Raw genomic sequence first — 23,776 nt, 5'->3', positions numbered from 1 at the left:
CCGCGTGAAATGTCTACAGGTATGACACATTTAATCAGAAAGACAAGCCTCTCTTCTGTTTTTGAGATCCAAGAAAACAGTACTCATTCTTCAGACTGGCTGGACTGAGTCACTGCATATGTCTTACTATATAACTGCCAGTCACAGGTACATGCTGAGACTATCTGCAAATCTGTAAATCAAGTCCATGACTTGTCCAAAAAATACTTTAGCCATGATATGTTGACAGTCAATGAAAGACCCCATATGATTACCATAGTTATCATAGGACAGTCGATAATGATAGATACTATATATCATCTGATAGCTGCATACAAAATATGCCAAAGTCAGAGGTTAAGGTAACTGGTTTATCTAAACTGTCTCAATGTGAACAAGTGCTGGTGTGCGAGTTTGGGTTATGCAATGCTGGCTACCCAACAACGCCCAATTCTTTCTTTGCAGTAGCACTGATGGGATAGTCATTTCAATGAATGAAGTCCAAATCATACTTTTTTTTTCCTTTTCAATAGACAGAGAACTACTAAGTAATTGAAAAAGAGTCAGCAACAGCAAAATAAAAGCCTGAGAGTTGCCAGAGGAGGAATACATGCAGGGGTGCAGCACAAATAAAAGCATTTGCTATCAGCCTGCTTTCCTCCACCTACATCAGTTCTACTAATTATGGGCCAAAATGCTTCCACATTCAGGATGCTGTGGCATAATGAGAACAAAGCAAGGAATTTCACGAGATGCAGTAAAAGCAAAGGGATTCTAGTTGTAAATTACATGCAGCAGTAAACCAAGGAATTCACAAATAAGTCTCAAATACAGCATGTCATGTCGTTACTAAAGGACACAAAGTCTGAAATAAGTCAAGAAATAAGGTTTCTTCCAGATGCAACTGATATGTCCCTTTATGAGCTTATTCTGGTTTTGTAAGGGGGGTGCACAGGTAAGGCACTGTAAATATAAATCTTGCTGCTTTTGAGTGGATCTCACTTTTTAAAAAAAATGAAGATTTTGTATTCTAGCAATATGTGCCAGGAAATAATGTAAATAGTACTTTGTAAACCTGCATCACTATTGTCACCCCCTGTCAGTTAATGATGCCACAACACTAAAGCATAGTCCAAGACACAACACTCAAATGACTGAGATCCAAAAGAACTGTGTACCCCCACTCCACCCCCATGAGTGGTCAATCTGCCAAATAAATGAGGAAGCAAAACATTAAATCACTCGGAGGCACACAAAGAACTCCAAGAACACCAACCCAAGATTTGCACCTGAGTAGATATTATATTGGCATTTAATTTTTATTTATTCTGCTCTTCTCACACAGATTCCCCAGAACTCTTCTCTCCTTCATTAGGTTTTTGAATAGAAAGATTCTAATTACTGCTGTCAGACAGTGTGGCATAGTGGTAAGACTTTGGACTTTAAAACCTCAGGATATATGGGTTTAAATCCTATGACTAACACTGTGTGACCATGAGCAAGTCACTTCACCTGCTTGAGCTACAACTGAAAAAACAAATGTGACCAACTGTATCTCTCAAATGTTATAAGTTGCCTTGGATAAAGGCGTCAGCCAAATTTTTCTCAAGCTGGTTTTTGGTTTTGACACTTACAGTAAGCAGACTTTATTTTTATCTTTATTAATTCATTGCTATTTTGTTTACTGGTGCTCTGGATTTCCTTGGTATCGACACAGAGGTGCACGACCTGCAACGTTAATGAGGCGATGGGACAATATTGTCTTGTAGATTGCGCCTCTATCTAAAATTGTGGATAACAACATTTGATTATTGCTGTGTATTCGGTAAGTTTACTTAGTGCTTTGGTAACAAAACTTTGCCATTCTTTTCAAGTGTATCTTTGAAGATCGTCTCGGTTTTATTTTTGATCTCCCAGTTACAATCTCTGTCTGCTTCTCATGCTACATTTTCCTATCTTAGTATGACAAAAAACAAAAAACAAAAAAAAAGCATTTTTACGACTAATTCATCAGAAAAACACAAATTGAATACTTGCGAGAGCAGCAAGGCATTATGTTCCTGCATTACTAAAGAATGCCTCTGTGTTTCCCTCAAATTTAAAAAAAGAACCAACATGATCAGACAGCACTGTATAAACTGGTACATCAACAGTGGGATACATGCTACATGGGTCCCTGTTTGAATTTTATCAATTGTAACACCTCCATTTAAACATCCAACGCGTCTTTGAAGGAAGTGTCACAGATTAGGGTTGATCAGTGCAGTCCTTGGACTTTGAATGACTAAAGGAAATTGGACTTTGTTAGAGAATTATGAAATGAATGTCAGACCATCGGTCCATCACAAGAGTGCACAAGCAAATCAACAAGAGAAGGTCTAAAGAAGAAGTGTAATGTTTTTAGATGGTGAAGTCTATAATCAGACTTCAACACTATAGAAACTCTGTGGCAGAAAAAAAAATGTCTGAGAGAATAATCTTAAAATGTTATGGAGTTGAAAACAGGACTGCACAGAGAAAAAGCCTCAATAACTACTACAAGAAGGACATAGCAGTCAATTATTGTACATTTAGCTACAGCAAAGTCTGGAAAAACAGGGACATAGAAACAGCTTTGTTTTAGTCAAGCTCAGTGTTTCTCAACCACTGGGTCACGACACAGTTTGCGGTTGATGGATCGCAACCCAAACCATCAACACCTCCTCCGTTGAAACAATGAACAGCATCGCTGGATATTATTTACCTTTTTTTAACTGGGCTTTTTTTTTTTTTTTTTTACCTGAGAGGATGATCCCTACCTACCCCCAAAAATTGACCAAGGGAGGAATATCCCCCCTGCTCCTCTAATCAAGGTTGTTTTAAACAGAGCTATAGAAGATTTGGGTAGCACAGTGGTTAATGCTGCTGCCTTACATACCTAGCATCCTGGGGTATAACACCATGTGGTTATTATCTTTGTCTACTCTGCACATTCTCCACATATCTATGCAGCTTTCCACCATATGACTAAAGACATGAAGATCAGGTTAGAAGGGGCTCTGAAATGGTCTGGAACCCCATCCAGGGCAATTTCCTCCCTTGAATATAGTGCAGGAACGACTCCAGTCTCCTGCAGCTCTAGACCGGAAAAATTGGGTTTGACAATGTTTTCAATAAAAAAAAAAAAAAAAAAGACGACCCCAAGCCTGTAATCATGAGAATACGGCTCAGCAGGATCAAAGAAAACAGATTAAGAAGTGTATTAATTGTTAGTCTAAATTGATATTACAGTTAACATTGTTGCTTTGCAGGTCCAGGGTTCAAATCTCAGCCTGACCCATTCTGGCCAATTAGTATATTCTTCTCCTGTCTCAGTGGATCTTCTCTTCACCATAGCTCAAAACATGCAGGTCAGATTGGACCGGCAACTGAAAATTGTCCTAGTGTAAGTAAGAACGAGCGTACAAAGGAGTTTGACCTGCACTCAGTGCTTCCAGGAAGGAACCCCATGACCTTGTAATACGCAAATACACATATATACACATATCCAAAAAACACACACCGTGTAGAAACTTGAAATGTCAATTACAACATCCACTGCAAAACACTGTTTTATTGTGGAGAGGAAGCCACTTTTTCGGTAACAACTGGACTACAGCTTCCTTTGTGAAGAGTAACAATGTAGAATGGGCTCATTTAGACTAAACCAACATTCCTTGGCTGCACTTTCCCAGTCAGTACAAGGTCTGAATTGAGGAGTTAACACAGATAAAAAGACTAAACACTGCACTGGCAACCGGTAACAATGAGCATCAAGCCATTATACAAGGCACTACAGACATTCTTCGGCCAATTAGGACTCCTTTCATCTGAGCAGACAGGAGGGGGGTCAGCCATAGATGAATTAGACTGACTGGTCTACATCAACACGTGTCCTCGGATCGTAAGATGCATTTGCAGTAGGACTGAACACTGCATCTTTTCTAATTTAAATATTTCAGAAACAGACACCCACAACCTCCCTGCTCTATACTAGCAATCATGGATTTTAAAGGTGCACATTCCCTGTCTGTTCTAAAGGCTCGACTAAGGCTTTCAGCAGCTGCCTACATCAATAAAAATGCACATGGGAGTAAAGACAATGCCAATTAAACTGAGCGGCCAAGGAGAAGAATGTATAAGCTGGCTGCATTTAAGCAAAGACCGCTGGCCACTACTAAACACTTTGGTTAAAATAATGCAGAATGTGCAGACTCATGTGGTCTCTAAAGCTGATGTCACATTTCATGACTTCTAGTCAGTAGGGGGTGTGAAACTTGACAACTGCAGTCACTGATCTTGTCATCTCAGTATTACAAATTAAAATGACTATAAATCACTGGGCACGACATTCCAGCACAGTTTCCCCATTTACAAAGCATCACAAACTTTCCTTTTCTTCTTGTAGCCAATAACATGCTGCATGACAAAGCCAGTGACCATGCCATGCTTTACAGGTACAGCGAGTTCAGACGCAATCTCTGCTCCTTTATTTTTCCTCCCACCATTCTATTGCGGCACATAAAATACACATCAGACAACCAAGCCTCTCTTATGTCTGCAAGGTCCAAAACACCTCCGTTCCTTGTTCCACAATGCTGCACTCAGAGGTGGGTAGTAACGAGTTTCATTTACTCCATTACATTTACTTGAGTAACTTTTTTAAAAAATTGTACTTCTAAGAGTAGTTTTACTGCACCATACTTTTTACTTTTACTTGAGTACATTTGTGAAGAAGAAACGCTACTCTTACTCCGCTACATTGGGCAACACTCGAATCGTTACTTTTTTCCATTAGATACGCATATATTTTTGCCAGAAAGAAGTTACCACTGGATCTACTGCATGACTGTTTCACCAATCAGACGTAGCAACAATAATCACATAACACCGTTTCACCAATCAGACGTAGCCATGCAGTCACATGACTACACATAAACTTCCTGCATCTGCAGCCTGTGAGAGACTTTTAGTCATGTGGGGCTCCTGTTCACTGCTAAACGGTCACAGCTTCACTGCAAGAACCTTGACAGCCAACTCCTGCTGAAGCCTAACCACCACTTCACTGAGTAAAGAACAAGCATGTTTTAAACAAGCACGTTTTAACCAAACAGATACAGATAGTCATGGTAAAGTGAAACTTCTTGTACTCTTTTCTCCTTTTCTTTGATTCCCCCTTTTCTTTGTACCGACCTGTGTATATATACACTCCCGTCTCCGTGGGCCTTAATCACACGTCGCAGAAAGCCAATGAAGCAATTGAGAACGATCGCACCCGCACGTGCAGGTGTGACTCACTCCAACTACCTCATTAACTCACTGCGGTCATGCATTGCACCTATAGAGAGGTACACGGCTTTATGGATTTGAAAGTGGCCTTTTTTTTGAAGCTCCCTGCTACACCACAAAGTGAATATACAATATTATAATGTCAGTGTACAGGTTATCTTGTCACTGTAAGTAGTTTGCACTGTTCAAACATACATGTTACCTACTGTAGGTATTGGCTTCAAAAGCTTTGCTGTGAAAAACAGATTTGGAATTGTGTTATTTGTGCATCTTTATTTTGTAAAGATTTTATTTGTACTCATTTTTTATTTTATTATTTGGAAATAGCAGAATTTGCACATTATTTTATATTATTGTCTGTCTTATTACAATATTTCTAAAAAATAAATAATTTATGATGTTCAAACAGTTACTCAGTACTTGAGTAGTCTTTTCACCAAATACTTTTTTACTCTTGAGTAATTTTTTGGATGACTACTTTTTACTTCTACTTGAGTAATATTGTTTTGAAGTAACGCTACTCTTACTTGAGTACAATTTTTAGCTACTCTACCCACCTCTGGCTGCACTATAAGCATTGTACTGCCAGGTGTTTGTTCACTAGTCGTCAGCGCACCCCTATGACACAAGACAAAAAGCAGACTGGTTTGATTTTGTCAGGGTGACTTGTAGACTGGTTCCTCTAAGCTACTGGGTATGCAACACTCAATGAGATTATGAAAATGAAGTCTGCAACTGGGAAAGCCTTGTAATGTGACATGGCCTTCAGCTGCCTTGGATATTGAAACAGGCTGCTAACCAAAGTGAAGCAGATACCATGAGAAATGATACTTGATTTTTTTATTATTATATTACGCATATAACTGTACATTAGAACAATCTGAACGATAACAAGCCATTTAATTCCACTTTAATTCCAAATCCACTTAATTCTTTCATCATAATATCAAATTGAGTTTTGAAAGTACCCAAAGTCTTACTGTCTACCAAACTACTTGGTTACTTATTCCTTCTATGTATGGTTATCAGTATCAAGAAAAAAAACTTATAAAAGCATGTGTGAAATTTACCCTTAAGTTTGCAACTGTATCCTAATTGAACTCACTTTAAAGTTACAGATGACCCACTATACTAATTCCCTTCAGAATTTTAAACACTTCCACCATGTCACTTCATAATCTTCTTAAAGGCTCAGCTCTATTAATCTTTCCTCATAATTCATTCCCTATAGTCCTGGCACTCTTCTCTGGCTTCTTTCCAGCACTGCTATGTCCTTTTTGTAGCCTGGAGACCAAACCTACACGCACACAGGACTCCAGAGGAGGCCTCACCGGTGTGTTATAAAGCTTGGGCATAACCTCCTTGGACTTGTACTCCACACATCAGGGGCTAAATAACCGGACATTCTGTTAGCCTTCTTAATGGCTTCTGTACACTGTCTGGCAGCTGATAGTGTTGAGTCCTCTATGAGTCCTAAATCCTTCTCATATGGTGAACTTTTAATTTTCAAACCTCCCATTCTGTATTTAAACCCAACATTTTTACTTCCTACGTGTAACACTTTACATTCACTTACATTAAATTTCATGTGCCACAAATCTGCCCAAGTCCCCCTGTAACGATTCAATGGAGTGGACATTATTTGCCAATCCACCTAGCTTGGTATCATCTGCAAACTTAACCAGCTTGTTCCTTACATAACTGCACATATACACATGTTGCATGCTAAATATTTTTGGTATCATGATCTTTTTTTTCCACTGTTTAGATCAGATATGGAGGTAAGAATTCAATTGTACTACAGTATGTATACATAACAATACACTTGATTTAACTAAAGATCATTGGGTGCGTTTCACATGGCATCATTCAAACATTTTTGAGAGATATTATTAAGACCAGCATGGGTGCACTAAGGCCCAACTCTCTAAAGCAGAAAATAGGTTTCTGCCCAACTAGTGTCCAAATGGATAAGATCAGTTGGAATAAAGGCTGGGAACAATCACATACATGGTCAGACTGGGAAAGGGGGCAGACATTTCATCACATATTGCTGTAGTGAACAAGGATGCCTACTTTGCTGAGCAGGATGGACAAAGCCATTGTGGTGGGGATTTTCTAAGAAGGCTACATGCAACATTAGAGAGAATACAGAAAAGATATTGTATGCAAAATGGGGGACATATTTTGAGAACTTTATATGAATTCCCCCATCTCGGCTCTTTTCTTCTTACTACAAGTGCCATATAATTAAATCACCAGCAGTGGAGAAAGGCGGGAGCTTTGAGGGCTAGTGAATTTGAGAATTTTGTGTCATCGAGGTCAATGGCCACTGACAAGATATTTTCTCACTTAGATTGTTCAAAGAGGATTTTGTATGTCATTGCACTGCACAGAAAATGACAAAAGCGTACTTACTGTACGAGGTCAAGTAGAAGTGCTGGAGACCCCCCCACACCATCATATCTGCTTGCCCAGGTCACCAGCCTCTGTAATGAGACAATTTTCTGGAAAGGGACTAGTGTACAGCCATTACACATTAACAAAGAAAGGGAACAAGATGGAGTTTGGTAGATTATCATTGTTTAACCTGGACAAAGACTCTTTGATACAGGCAGTTTGGTGTCTTTGAATGTGTTGTGGAAGTCGGATATAATTACTTTGCGGACCTGCAATATTTGTTGTTCTCAAATTCTTCCTTTTACATGCGTCAAGTAAGTTTTAGGGGGAAAAAAAGGTTATAGATGACTGACAAAACATAGAGCAGGTTCAGCGACTCCACTTTTAAATGTCTACTTAGGCAGTTTGTCAGGGTCTTCTGTACTGTGCACATAAGAACAAATTTCATGAAAAAAAAAGGCCATTCAACCCAGCATAGCTGACCAGCTTTATTTTCTGCAGACCACACATTAAGCCAGGGTTACAAGATAAAATGGAGTGTCAGCCACAACTCTATAAATTCTCAACTTAAAAAAATCATCCAGGTGTAAGTGCATAACTGCATTTTTATTTGAAAACAGTATGATTTATTTGAACAGTGCAAACCACCATTTTCTCCACTTAAATGGTACAACTTTGCTTTTTTGTTTTTTATATAAACAAAACAGTGCAAATTTAAATCAAGACAAAAACTTCATTGTTAATGGTCGCCGGGAAGGAACACGTAACAATCAAATAACTGGCTATAAGTTTTGAGTTTAAGAAAAATGTGACATAAGCATCATGCAAAACATGTGGATGGCAAAGCCAACATTCAAAAACGGTGGGCATCAATGGGCAAATGCTTTAGTGCCCCGGAGTCTGAAGTGTGCTCCACGCGTTGCTCGTTTTGAAGAATCAAACGATGACTCAAGCAAAAGCCTGTCAAGTTTTCTGTCTCTCATTGTTTAGCAGACACCAAAATGAGTGAATTATACAAGCTAAATTTTCAGTGTCACTCCTTTTTTTTTTTTTTTTTTTAAAAAAAAAAAAAAAAAAAAAAAAACAGAACACCACTAACTGGAGGCAGCACCACAATACGCAGGTGTGCCAAAATGATGCCAGTTTTCTGAGCTTTGTAAAGTTTGCAGGGAGGACAAGCACAACTTTGGTGTTCCTCACATGTCCATCCAGGTAGCACCGGTGATGCCTATGAGCCATTTAGTTTTCCAGAATTGGTTATAAACTTATACTTTATAGCTATGCAGTTATGAAATTAATATTTTAAATTGCTAATGCTAAACTAAAATTTACCAATGCAGAGTCTTTCAATTCATTTGTGAAATTTCACCATCTGAAAATAACACAAACTTGGGTAACTCAAATTTTACACAAGTAAAAGGCGAATGAGTCACTGCAGCGAACCATTTCACCACCTATTGGCACGGACCCCTCTCTGACTACTTCGTCTACACATTAGTGCAACACCTAATCCCCTATGGGGTTGCATTTAAATCTACCTTGGTAGTGCAAAAACTAGCAGATGGAACATGCAGCTCAGTGAATGAAACAGACCAGCTTCTGACCGAGATAGCGGTTAAATGAAAATTTACAGCCGCTGCAAGAAAATATCCAAGTCCTGAACCAAGTGCCTCTTAGCTTACAGCCTCAGTAGTAAACCGAATTCTGATTTACTTTTTAGATGCAATTGTGTGATTGTTCAAAACCTACAGCCAAAATTCACAACACCCTGAAATAACCAGTTTACAAAAATGAACGTCAGCTTAGGCAGCCAACATCTTCATGCCAAAATTAATGATCTATACAAACAAAGATGACAATGTGGAAGCAAAAGACAAAATTATCCCTGCCCTTGAGGCTGTTAATATTTCATTTGTACTGTAGATACGAATGATTGAGGCCCTTATGGGCCAGTATTACTGTATCGCTACAAACAGAGTTCAACTTCCATTATATCCATCTAATTTTTCCTACACAGTGGCACCCCTCTGACCTGACCCCATCCCATCCCGTGTAATTTCACTGTGGCTTAGACCTCTGTATTATCAATCATTTGTCATCAGTTACTGCTGCCTACGGCACAAGTTTCAGGTCTGACAAGTTGATCCAAACAACCTCACAAATGCCCATTAAAAGAATCGTGTCAAAAGCCAGACATGCATCTCATTCGATTTAAGGAGTGGATACTGTATGCTAACACAACAGTCAGGAGGGGGAAGATATGAACTGCGACATAAACCAAAAACCCAAGTGTTGTCAAATGAAAAGCAAGCAAACTTGGCTCTTCAAATTATTTATACCTACAAATATATATGCCAAGAACTCCAGTTCTGTTGGACTGGTCCTCACACGTTTCAGATATTTTGCTACTTAAGACCTTTATCATTTGATAACGTGTGGTGGGCAAATCTTAACATTTTAAAAGGTCTCAATTAGCAAAATACTTATTTGATTATGCATGTTGGGTAGAAATATTAGCAGCATATACAGAAACATTTAATACAAGCACACTGGGAGAAAAAAAAAACTCATTGAAATGGATTAAAAAAGTAAAAAACTCAGACACAACATATACACCACAATTTCTTATCATATGCAGCCACAATGAAAACAGCATCAATACAGAAAAATATGACTTAACATCAGCAGCACAGAATTTCAAAATGCGAGTAATTCTTGCAAGAATAAAGTGCCATTTATTTTATGCAAACAATATGTACACTGCAATTTAAAGCAGTAAAACAGAAACCTAATCAATCAAGTTATTTTACCTTGGGCTAATTATTGATCACTTAGCTCCAAATTTCATGTTCATCAAAAGCTACCCAGGTTGCTCAAGCTATGCTAAAAAAGAAATGGTCGACTGCAGGTGTAACATAAGACCAATAATTGTTCAGATAGATGGGGGGGGCAGTCATGAAGGACAAATGAAAAGCATTCCAAAAAGATTCATAATGACACTGCTGGATGAACTAAGGAAATGCGCGAGACTCCCATTACCTTTAATCAGAAAATGCAGCTACAGGTTATATATAAACGTATATTGCAAATACTGATTTTATATTGCAATGTTGTACATATTGCTGCATATTTATAAAGCTTGAAGAAGTACAACCGATTTTTGACTCTCTCATATACACACACAGAAAATTTATTTAAGATATCCTCACAGGTGGCGCAGTGGTACTGCTGCTGCTTTGCAGTAAAGAGATTGTGGATTTGCTTCCTGTGTCCTCCCTGTGTGGACAGCGCTTTGAATAATGAGAAAAGCGCTATATAAATGTAAAGAATTATTATTATATATTCTGTAGACCGTACATTAGATGAACAGAGAAACCAAGCTACTGTCAGGTGTGAATACACACACACACACACTGAACACATATACATACACACAATATTGTGTGTGTGTATATTATATAAAAAACACACAAACATACATAAACATATATACATACACACAGACTCTCAAACTCACTCAGTATTAACTTATGGTTGCAGGGTCCTGGAGCCTATCCAGGCAACATGAAGCAGAAGCCACAAATATACATACAGTATATCCACTGTAACACCAGGATCACTTACAGTCTCTGTAGTCACCCTAAAATGTCCACCTTTGGGGATGTTGGAGGGTTATGAATGTGCAACCTCCACACACAGAACTACCAGGAATGGGATCTGACCCCAGGATGATGGATCTTTCAGTCAGATGAACTAAACACTGTGGCACATACATACATACATGTGCGTGTATGTATTTTATATATATATATATATATATATATATATATATATATTACACACACACACAAAGTCAAAGTAAAAAGTATATGAACCCCTAGGAATTATCTATATTTATGTCTAATTCCCATATAAAACATGGCCGTATCTTCATGACAGTCACAGTAATGAAAACAAACACAGTCTCCTCTGACTAAAGATACACAGATTTTCATAAACTGTGAAACTGAAGGTTGGACTAAGTAAGTGAACCCTAAGCTAATGACTTTTTAAAAAGCTTGTTGCAGTCCGAATTTAGCACACCTGGAGCCCATTTAATGAAACGAGTTCAGAGGTGTGGTCTAGAATGAGTTTGATTGATAACAAACGCTATAAAGTTTGAGCTTTTGACAAGAAGCATATCCAGGTGGGAATCATGCCTCGCGCAAAAGAGCTGTCTGAAGAGCTACGATTGAGAATTTATAATCTACATAAGGCTGGAAAGGGTTACAAAGTCATCTCAAAGATTTTAGATATTCATCAGTCTACCATTAGGCAAGTTGTCTACAAATGGAGACAATTTGGTATTGTGGCTACTCTGCCTAGAAGTGGGCGCCCTAACCCCAAGACCACAACGCAAAGTCAGAAATGAGGTAAAGAAGAACCCTAGAGTGACAGCAAAGGACTTGAAGAAGTCAGTAGAACTGGCTAACATCTCTGTTCATGAGTCAACTATACGCAAAAGATTGAACAAGAAAGGAGTCCATAGTAGGACACCAAGAAGGAAGCCACTGCTATCAAAAAAGAACATTGCTGAAGTTTGCGAAAGAGTACTTGGACACTCCACAATGGTACTAGAAAAATGTTTTGTGGAATGATGAAACCAAAATTGAACTATTTGGGAGGAACAAGCAGAACGTCATTTGGGGTAAAAAGGGCACTGCATATCAACATCAAAACATCATCCCTACAGTAAAGTATGGTGGAGGGAACATCATCATGTGGGCCTGCCTTGCTGCATCAGGGCCCGGACAGCTTGCCATCACTGAGGGGAAAATGAATTCACAAGTTTATCAACAAATTCTCCAGGATAATGTGAGGGTTTGAGGGTCAGAAGAACAAACTCCGTTTTTTGGAGTGGCCCAGTCAGAGCACAGATCTCAATCCTATTGAGATGCTGCAGAATGACTTGAAAAGAGCCATACACAGAAGACAACCAAAGAATATGGAAGAGTTAAGGCAGTTCTGCAGGGAAGAATGGGCTAAAATTCCCCCCGCACGATGTACAGGTCTGATCTGCAGTTACAGGAAGCGCCTGGTTGAGGTCATTGCTGCCAAAGGAGGGTCAATCAGTTATTAAATCCCATGGTTCACTTACTTTTTCCACTACCACTGTGAACGTTGAATGCGTTTGTAAAAGAAAGACATGAAAGAGTAGACTTTTTTGTGTGTCAATGGGTTAAGGTCATGGTGTATATCAGTACCTGTGACTTAGATGAAGATCAGATCACTTTTTATGAACAATTCATTAAGTAAACCAGATAACTCCAAAGGGTTCACATACTTTTTACTTTGACTGTACAGGTAATTTGGACAGAGGTGTCCAAATGTTTGCATGGAATTGTGTCTGTGTATAAATATTTATGGATATAAGTAAAGGCTGAGAGCACTGTAATAATACTGATAATTGACGGTAAAACAAAGTAATTTTAAACTGACTAACAAACAGATACTAGCTATTCACGGCCATTAATATTATCGTTCAGTCGGTAACAGAACAAGGGGAAATAAAAACTGGAATCAGCAGCATCCCTGAAGAAGAGAGACCATCACCCAAAGTCACTGCCAAAGTCAAACACAATCGCAGTTTCGGTCCCCCAGGCCGACTGGACCCCGACAGTTCCGCTGTATTCTGAACACTTTGGGTGTGTCTTTGTATTGGCAATATAACAGAATACAAAGCTGATCGAGTTACTAATCAAGTCCTTCACTGCACGTCTCGATGTCCTTACTGTACTTTTTAGTCTGTTACTTTGCTAACGAAGAAACCTCCACGGCTTCCGAGTTCATCATTGCAACAGTAATAAATTGTGCAATTGCTTTATTTAATTGAAATGATTACTACGGCATTTCAAAATCATACACCTCTAATTTGTGAAGGTGTACATAATAGGTAATGCCTGTAATTAATAGAACGGCAGTTTGCAAATAAGGGCGTACGGTGCTAACCAACGCATCTTCCCGCATTGTTTCTTCTGGTTGTGCCGCTTGGCCTGAAAACCCAAAAGAACCTCGTGACCCCTGGGCCAGATGTGCGTCTTTCGATTTCAAAGGTAAAAATACGAGCAGACACAAATGTGTCAAAACCCGGAGACCCCCACCACCCTTTGCCGTCCATATAGGTTTGTAACGCATCCTCGCCTCGGCGTGCCGCTATCTCTTTGAATAATGTATCACAGCCGCGGCAGATTTCTAAATTAAAAGAGGCCGGCTGGGGTTAGATCAAGCTTCCCCTTTTTTCTTTCTTTTCCTGGCAGGAAACGACACCATGAACTTAATGCGCCTGTGCGCACACATTTCTTCCCCCCTTATCGACCGCCCCCCTTGTCTGTTCCATTTATTTACTCAGACATCAACATAACCGGAAAAAATATCACACCACCACCACCACACCAGACACTAATCCCAGGTGCCCAGTGGATTCAGTCGCTGGACAAGCCCAAAGTTACCGGGACTGGGTCCCTGCCGCAGGAATACGGATTCGAGGTGCTTTGTACACACCCCTAACAGACTTCTGCCTGCCGTGGAACGCAGCGAAACCCGCTTCCAACACGCGCGTATTATTCAAAGCGCGATTCCAACAAAAAGCACGCCAAGCTGAAGGAAACCATCAAGTGTTGTCCACAGTGAGCATGTTTTTATTTCGGATGCAAGCATCCGTCTAGACCGGATAAAAGACGCATCGTTTCGTTCTTGCAGACCACTCGCCACCCCCTGCGCGCGCGCGCGCGCACACACACACACACACACACTCTCTCACACATACCACGTCCAAAAATGTTTCCCGTCTTTTAACGAAATAAATGATAATTTATTTAAAACTCCCAGCGGATAACAAGATATTAGGCCTTCATACCTGTAAGGCGGATTTTAATGCTCGACCCATTTCTTCGTGTCCCGGGATTCGACATCACTCCGAAAGGCAGACGAGATTAACTTTCCCTTAGGATTGACCTAAGATTCAAAACCTGGAAACGCCACCAGTCGCACGAGTGGAAGGGAAAAACACAAAAGACAGAAAAGTAATCTATTGTCTTATTGAAGAGACGGAGCAGATGTCAGCTTATCCTATATATCTTCTTATTTTCACCTCTTCTTGAAAGAATCCTCAGCTCCCAGAGCGCTTAACAGTCCTAAACATTTTTTTTTTTTTTTTTTTTTTGGGGGAAGCTCACGAGCGTCTTGACGTAAGCGTCGAGTCCTGCACGTAAACTGAGGGGGAGGGGGAATCCTGGCGACGCGACTGGTGGTGGAGGTCTTGGAAAAAGCCGGAGAGTGGCAGTCAAACAACCAATAGCAGTTTACGAATGAGACGAATGGGCGGTGCATACATTCCATTTTTTTCCCGGATTACAAAAGGCATTCCGTGAATTTCTGCGAGAGACAGCGTCTTGCCGTGAGTTTAGCCCGCGGTTAAAATCCATATTTAATCCGTGTCAAGCGAGGTCTGAAGTAGTAGCTATCAGGTTGAATATCTTAATTTCTTATACATTCACTAACTCAGAAAGGGGCTATTTAACTTTACTGTCTGGAGTAATAAAAAAAAACTGCACAATCAAAATCAGACTTGAAACAAAACATAAAACTCAGTGGAATAAAACCTGAAATTTGTAAGTTTTTTAAACCTGCTCTGAATGACAGTACATCAAGAGCTTTGGGAAATTGTATCCTTCCAAGTCTTCAAACTGAGAGTACCTGCCTACGAAAAGCGTACGTATCTTACAAATTAATGTACTTTGACTTTATTTAATTATTGGATATTTAACTGAGTGCAAAAGTGTTGAATTACCGTCATATGTTGTTCAATTAATTAATTCTTCACTTTGCAGCGCTATTGTAGAGAGACTAGGCGCTTAGCAACAGTCAATTACTACACTGTTATATTCAACTTTGCTAATTTTTCATTGTCATATTTATAATTCAGATATACAGTGTTGGGTTTGTATACTTTACATTAGTTTCCCTTTTGGTTGTTTTGAAATTGAATTGCTTCAGAAAAACGTATACACTTAGTTATAAACAGCCTTGTATTGTTAGTACAGTAGTTAACAGCACTTTTAGGGGCAAGGGCAAATTAGGTTTTACAGAAGCTCAGAAAATAGAGAGCTATTATAACAAACAACACCCTCCTCCAAATACAACAAGCAAAAAACATCTGACTTGGCTAAAGATAAGACAGCATTCCCAATGAGGCATCATAAAGGCCTATAGCAGGAAGTACAAAGGAGTCCTGTAACACTTCTTGATGTGTCTTCTTGAACATCTTGTTGGTTCAAAGTCGTCAGTGCTAGTGTGCAAGACAGAGGATGGGCAGCGTTGTTTATAATGGCCATCAGTTTTGTCTTTAACATCCCCTCCTTATGGGAGCACCCCATAACCTGCCTTCTTAATCATCTTGCTGGTTGGGTGGGCCTTCCTTGAAGTGATGTTACAGGTCCAGCATACCACAAAACTATACACGCCGTCACAGACCTGTAGAACATCTAAAGGATGTCACTATCCACATTAAAGGAAGTAAAAAGTGAGTCTGCTCTACCCTTTCTGACAAGTCCACCTATCATTAAAGTAGACCTCTAAGTACTTTAAGCAATGCACCACCTCTTCATCCTCTTTTTTTGTTCTTTATTTCACCTTATACAATTTCTTGTATTAGGAATTTGTTATTTTTCGCTTACCCCTTGGGGTTAGAGCGCAGGGTCAGCCATTGTACAGTGCCCCTGGAGCAATTACAGGTTAATGTCCTTGCTCAAGGGCCCAGCAGAGTAGGATCTCTTTTGGCAGTGACGGGGATTTGAACCGGCAACCTTCGGGATACCAGTGTAGATCCTTAGCCTCAGAGCCACCACTGCGCCCTCTATGTCAAATAGCAGGTAGTCAGTATTATTGGACTTTTCACGACCTATGTGTTGTAGCACTAGTGGCACCACCGTACCCCTTGGTATAAGGAGTGTGCCCAATTTTACTTTCACAAATGGTATCTAGCAAGTAGCAGTGCCCAATCAGTATCATCAGAGTTTGACGAAAAGGTCCCAAGTCAGTGTCCAGAGCATACGCCCCTTAACTTTCATAAATGGCACCCAAGGTTGTTAGTGCAAAATAATCTGAAAATTTCTTCAAATGACATGACATGCTGTTATATTTATAGTCCAAGGTGGGCCTCACAAACTGCCAGAGAGACAGTCCATTATCCAGCACACAATAGGCTCATCTCTGAGCTCAACAGGGATGACACTGAAGGCAATTACAGAAGGAAATTACAGAAATTATAAGAAGCCAAAAAACAATCCTTCCAGGGGCACAGCTTTGTGCAGCCTCGTGGAGCAGACAGAGAATAGTAATCTCCACTCCAGTTTTTGTCTGATAGGCAAACTGAAGTGAGCCCAAGTGGTCTTTCACAGTAGAATTCATATAGGCCAGTACTAGCCTTTCAAGGGCCCACTGGTCTGTAGTCATTAGGCGAAGAGGCACCCACCATACAATGCAAGATGTTTTCTACAGCCACTGCACTTTCTGGAGCCTTAGTGACAGATCAGGTTAGCAGAGGCCACCACGAAGGTGGTCAGCACAGGTCTTAAGTACCCCTCATTTTAAATATATCTCCTTTATCAAATGTGAGTAGGGTGACATGATGGAGTAGTCGTTTGCACAGCTCCATGGGTTCAAATCCTGGCATGATCACCATCAAAGTAGGTTTGGCACATTGAGGTCATATTCACATTGGTTTAATTTTAACAATGGCTGCTCTAGCCCACTGTGCCCCACTGAAAAGGTGTTAAGATTAGCTTGACTTTAGTGCACATGGGCCCTAAGGTAGACAGATGTCCTGCCTTGTGACTGATGTCACCAGGATGCACTCCAGGTTTCCTTGACCACAAACTGGACTAGGGAATGTGCATATCTATGCATACACCCCCACATTCTTCCTTGAATAGGGTTGTTATTTATCCAAATTATATTACTGAATTCTTAAAAATGGTATGTAAGCTTTCCCAGTTTTTTCCCCCTCAATCCAGATGTTTCAAGTCAAGGTCCATATTGGTCAAGTAACATTTACTGATCACCAGAGTGAGGCAATGCGTGGAAGGTTGGTCAGCTATGGAGGTGGGAATTCCACTATACTCTGCATACTGTACGTAACAATACTTTCTTGTTTTATGCCATTTACTTCACCCAGGCTTAAGGAAAAGAACACAAGCAGACTCACTCACAGCTTCTGTAATGGCAGTTTAGAGTCAAATGTGCGTGTGTGTTCATTCACTCCGAGGGACTGGTGTCCTGCCCTATGCCCAGTGCTTGCAGGGGTCAGCTTCAGCTTCCCCACACCTCTGCCCTTCATTAACAGCTCAAGAAAGTAGATTACTGTTGACAACTTTAAAAATATTTAATGGAACAGAATTTGAAGACATCAAATCCAGATAAAAACCAAAGTTAAGAAAGAAACCAAAGACACAGTGTACTGAATATTAACAGGAGACGCTCTTGGAAGTGGAATTCAACCCCCTTAGCCCTACTATTTGCAGTGGGACAGGCCTTAACACAAGGGAATCAGTTGAACAACTATGACATTTCAGTCGTGTTTTCACCTTTGCTATTCCAAAATTTAAGTAATCCATTAGAATCATGAGAGAGCAGAAATTGTCATAACTTGGAGGGGGAAGGGGAAAAAAAATATCTGGGGGGTGGCATAATTTGAACATTCAGGATGACAATTTCTGGAAGTATTATATACTCATAACTGCTGTTTTGGTGTAAACTCAATTTCTATTCTAAACAAGGACATTTCAGTTTCAGCAAACTACATAATCAATTTCATTTAGAGTTGGGTTCTTAAGCCTGTCAACTTTGATAGTTGCTTTTTAATGTTGTCTATAGTAATCAAAAATATTGTTTTAAACCATTAAACATTACGCAATTCCTTGCCATTTATCAAATACCTCAGGGTGATACTACAGTGAAGCTAATGGTGTTCTGTTTGCCTTCTCTTGGTGCATTTTTGTAATTTCATAAACAAGTCTTCTATGGTGGAGTGGTGGCTCTGAGGCTAGGGATTTGCACTGCCAATCAGAAGGTTGCCGGTTCTTAGAAATCACCTTAGTCAATGGGTGGACCACTCTAGGTTTGAATCCTACCTGGCAGGGAGAAAATTCTTTGTTAGTTGTGGTAATTAAAACTCAAAGACACATGATATCCTGTATGGTGTTCCACAAGGCTCTATCCAGGGTCCGCTGCTCTTCTCAATCTACATGCTTCCGTTAGGTCAGATTATCTCGGGGCACAACGTGAGCTACCACAGCTATGCTGATGACACACAGGTGTATTTATCAATAGCACCTGATGACCCCGATTCTCTTGATTCACTAACACAATGTCTTACTTGTATTTCTGAATGGATGAATAGTAATTTTCTCAAGCTAAATAAAGAGAAAACTGAAATTTTAGTGATTGGCAATAATGGGTACAATGAGGTTATCAGAAATAAACTCGATGCATTAGGATTAAAAGTCAAGACGGAGGTAAAAAACTTAAGGGTAACTGTTGACTGTAACCTGAATTTTAAATCGCATATTCATCAGATCACTAGGACAGCATTTTTTTACTTAAGAAACATAGCAAAAGTTACACCTCTTATATCATTGAAAGATGCTGAGAAATTAGTTCACGCTTTTGTTTTCAGTCGACTAGATTACTGTAACGCACTCCTCTCAGGACTTCCCAAAAAAGACATAAATTGTTTGCAACGAGTGCAGAATGCAGCTGCTAGAATCCTAACTAGGAAAAGAAAATCTGGGCACGTTTCTCCAGTTTTGATGTCACTACACTGGTTACCTGTGTCATTCAGAATTGACTTTAAAATACTGCTTATGGTTTATAAAGCCTTAAATAATCTCGCTCCATCTTATATATCGGAACGTCTGACATCCTATATTCCAAATCATAACTTAATATAATTGTGAATTTCCCCTTGGGATTAATAAAGTATCTATCTATCTATCTATCTAACCTTAGATCCTCAAATGAGTGTCTGCTTAGAATTCCAAGAGCAAAACTTAAAAGAAGTGGTGAGGCGGCCTTCTGCTGTTATGCACCTAAAATCTGGAATAGCCTGCCAATAGGAATTCGCCAGGCTAATACAGTGGAGCACTTTAAAAAAACTGCTGAAAACACATTACTTTAACATGGCCTTCTCATAACTTCACTTTAATTTAATCCTGATACTCTGTATATTCAATTCATTATAATAACTATTCATGGTGGCTCTAAAATCCGTACTAACCAATACTCTCTCTTCTGTTTCTTTTTACGTTTTTTTGTGGTGGCGACCTGCGCCACCACCATCTACTCAAAGCATCATGATGTTCCAACATTGATGGATTAAAAGCCAGAAGTCTGCATGACCATCATCATAAAGTCCTTCCGTGAGAACCCTAAATACAAAGAGGACTGTTTCATTTATGTGAGAGAGAATGCCCAGAGGGGGCTGGGCGATCTCATGGTCTGGAACCCCTGCAGATTTTATTTTTTCTCCAGCTGTCTGGAGTTTTTTTTGTTTTTTCTGTCCTCCCTGGCCATGGGACCTTACTCTTACTCTATGTTAATTAATGTTTTCTTATTTTAACTCTTACTTTCTTTTATTTTTCTTTTCTTCATTATGTAAAGCACTTTGAGCTACATTATTTGTATGAAAATGTGCTATATAAATAAATGATGTTGTTGTCCCGTAAATGCCAAAAGTGACTCTACTTATTTGAGCCCCTGAGCAAGGCCCTTAACCTGCAATTACTCCGTTCTGGGTATGACGTTAGTCTGTATCCAGCCCTGCATGTAGGCCCTCCAACCTGCAAAGAAAAAGATGAGGGTTGGTGGCAGAGTTGGCACTCCAGCCACCATAAAAAACCTCACACTGTTCCACACCATTTGAACTAGTGTGGTGCTGAGGTGTCACCCATCACATGGCTGCACTTGTGTCCTAATCTGGGATCCTGAGTTGGTTTGTCATGTGGTGGATGCAACAATGAACTGTGTCAGTGTGTGCTCCTAACCTCGCTCTCTCTTCACACAAAGTTGTGTTTACTTCTGTTAACTGTACCCTGTAATACATGCATTCACTCCAGCCTGCAAGGAGTTACTGTTTCCTGATCTTAGATTGGTTCATACAAGTTAAATACACTTGAAAAAGAAAAAAAATCTAGAGAACTGCCTGCCCTTTAAATAAAATTCACTTTCCTTCACATTGCAGGCAGGCAGTCTGTTAAAGACAAAATTGGTGATTCAGCTTGTACTTACAACAAAGAACCAGGTAAGAAAATATGTTTGTGGGGGTAAGGGGGATGGGGGGAATACACACTAGCTGAATTATATATTTTAAATAAAAGTACTCTTGGATTATGAGTTTTTTTCCATGTTGATGTTTACTTCTCTTCTAGAGAAGAGGGGGGGCCTTATGAATATTAGCTTCCCACCATTTTTTTCAAATATTTAGCAATGACAGCTTCATAAAATGGCACAATACAAAATCAAGGGGGGGGGGGGGGCGGCGCTAGGGAAGATAAAAAGTAATTTCCCCCTTTTAATGAAAGCTGCTCATACCTCCCCATTATGTTAAAGATCCCCACCTCTGTATTCATTTTTACAACTGGGCCTCACAAGGCGCACCTGGCGATGTATAAACTACTTCATGAAGTTAGCCCAGTGGCTAATAAATTCTGCTTTAAAACCGTAATCCTTAAAGCTTGCCTCCAGAGTAGTCAACAAGACAGCACCTACGTCTACGGAGACACTAGGGGGTCTTGTGCTCCTTCTTGCCCACTCATGTCTGTGGATGAATGGTGCCTGGTGATGCCAACCTCTGTGTGTTATCATATCTCAATGCAGACTCCTTTCACATGTAGCTGGTGTAATGAGTGGCCCACCTTCACTCCCTCAGGGAGTTTAACAAGTGTTAGACAGAAATTCACCACCCGAGAGTTTTCAAACTATATTAGCCTTTTGGTTTTGTAACCTAGGAAGTGTAACTTGCATTTTGTTCTGAGCCCTTCACTCGCGATGATTAATCTTGTAACCTTGTCCTGTAACACTTGTTCTCAAACGTTCCTGATGGTTACTTAGCCATGTTGACCTCTTTTGTAAGTTACTTTGGATAAAAGCATCTGCTAACCCGATAAATTTAAATGTATGCACAACTAGTAGTTATTCCCAAGAGTAAGCCAATTAAACTACCTACACATCAATGTCTGTTAAGGCCTTCTAAAGTGATTTTTATACAAAACATCACGTTACATCATACTGCCTTAGCAGAGTTGCATTGTAACTTAAGGTGCATAACAGAAGTTACAGCATTCCATTTTGCAAAATTTTGTTCCCCAGGTTTGGCACAGACAAACCCCTCCAAGGTAGTATGTGGCACATAAAAGATTGAGGAGTTACAGAAAGCAACAGAGAAGTTTCAGGAATGACACTTCAGGAGCTTCACAGCAAGTATGTAAAGAATTCTACATCTTATGAAAATCAAGGGCCTAGATCTGCTAGAATGAGGGAGGATATGTTTTAGCATCCTCTTGTCAACCTTGGCTCTGCTGAATACTACTGGGATCAAGCAATCCAATTTTTGATACTTTAAATAAAATTAAAAAAAATTATACTCTGTCAGGGAGAAAATGTGGAGAAATTGCAAAACATTTCAAGGAAAATGTTAAAACCCACATCCATCCATACACAGTGCCATTTTCTAACCATTGCAAAGTCAATTTTAATTATTAATACTTTAATGCTAGCATTTGGTAGAATTAGGAGAGAGCCACAAGTCTAAAGGCACTCTTCATTAGAGTTGGGAAAACAAATAAAATGCCACACACCCCAGCACCTCTTAGACCCTAGGTGTAATCTGTCACAATTCTGGATATTACAACTGAATTTAATATAACATTAACTGCCCTAAAATTACCAACATTATGCAGCCAAGTTTATTTCCTTCGAGTCGCTCACTGCTAACAAAAAAATCCATGTATCCAAAAAAAAAAAACATGCAGACTCCATTAATTTACTGCCACTAGAAAAGCTTAAGTAATGTTCAAGCTAAATGTACAATACTGATTGCCATTACAGAAGGATTGGAAATTGGTTTAAGAAAACTTTAGAAAAATCATCCATGTGTACTGGTGGGTTTATAAATTCCTTTACATTCTACATAAGAAGCTAAACTCAATTGCCTTCAAATTGCTTGATTTCCCCCCCAAGTGCTCATACAGTAGATAAAGTCTACACATCCCTGGCAAAAAAAAAAAAAAAAAAACCCACGAGAAATCCTGTCAGAACTTATTCCATCTTTATTGCAAAATTCCAGTCTACACAGAGAAGGTGAAAAACAAACCAGATACTGTTTGCTGAAAGGAAAAAAAAAAAAAAAAAAAACCTCTTACAAATACCTGGTTACCTTAGTGTGCACACCCCCTAAACCAATACCTAGCAGAAGTACCTTTTAATATTATTACAGCACTCCATCTTTTTGGATTAAGAATCCAGTAGTTTGGCACATCTGGACTTGGCCATTTTTGCCCACTCCCCCTAACAAAAAAAATTCCAGATCTGTCAGATTGCAAGGGCATCTCCTCCTGTGCACAGCTGTCTTCAAGTTACCCCAAAGGTCTGGGCCATTCCAAAACACTGAGCCTCCTTTGATGAAGCCATTGCTTTGTTGATTTTGATGTATGCTTTGGACATTGTCATGCTGAAAGGTGAAGTTCCTTTTCAGCTTCCTAGCAGATGCTTGAAGGTTTTGTGCCAACATAGGCCAATATGTGAAGCTCTTCAGGATTCCTTCCACCTGAGCTAAAGCCCCAGTTTCAGCTGAAAAGCAACCCCAAAGCATGAGGCTGCCTCCACCATGCTTCACTGTGGCCAAGAGGTTCTCTTTTGATGATGTACTATGGAGAAAAGCCAAGCAAAATGACACCTTTTATTGGCTAACTAGAAAGATTACAATATGCAAGCTTTCGAGGCAACTCAGGCCCCTTCTTCAGGCAAGATGTAATCACATCTTGCCTGAAGAAGGGGC

General features: G+C 39.7%; 1 protein-coding gene across 3 annotated transcripts in view; it reads right to left on the bottom strand.

The window, feature by feature from the left end:
• Positions 1-15,069, bottom strand: part of smurf1 (SMAD specific E3 ubiquitin protein ligase 1) — an 85,749-nt gene extending 70,680 nt beyond the window's left edge. For 2 of the 3 annotated variants that reach the window (XM_028814395.2, XM_028814396.2), the window contains exon 1: positions 14,582-15,068. In XM_028814395.2, the coding sequence (XP_028670228.1) occupies positions 14,582-14,636 (55 nt within the window). In that variant the 5' untranslated portion in view covers positions 14,637-15,068. Of the gene's footprint in view, positions 1-14,581 lie in introns of all 3 variants that reach the window. The other variant, XM_051934125.1, reaches the window with a different exon arrangement.
• Positions 15,070-23,776: the final 8,707 nt, after the last annotated feature.

This window comes from Erpetoichthys calabaricus, chromosome 11, assembly GCF_900747795.2.
Source record: "Erpetoichthys calabaricus chromosome 11, fErpCal1.3, whole genome shotgun sequence".
Taxonomy (NCBI): Eukaryota; Metazoa; Chordata; class Cladistia; order Polypteriformes; family Polypteridae; genus Erpetoichthys; species Erpetoichthys calabaricus.
This window is presented reverse-complemented; position numbering and strand designations above follow the sequence as displayed.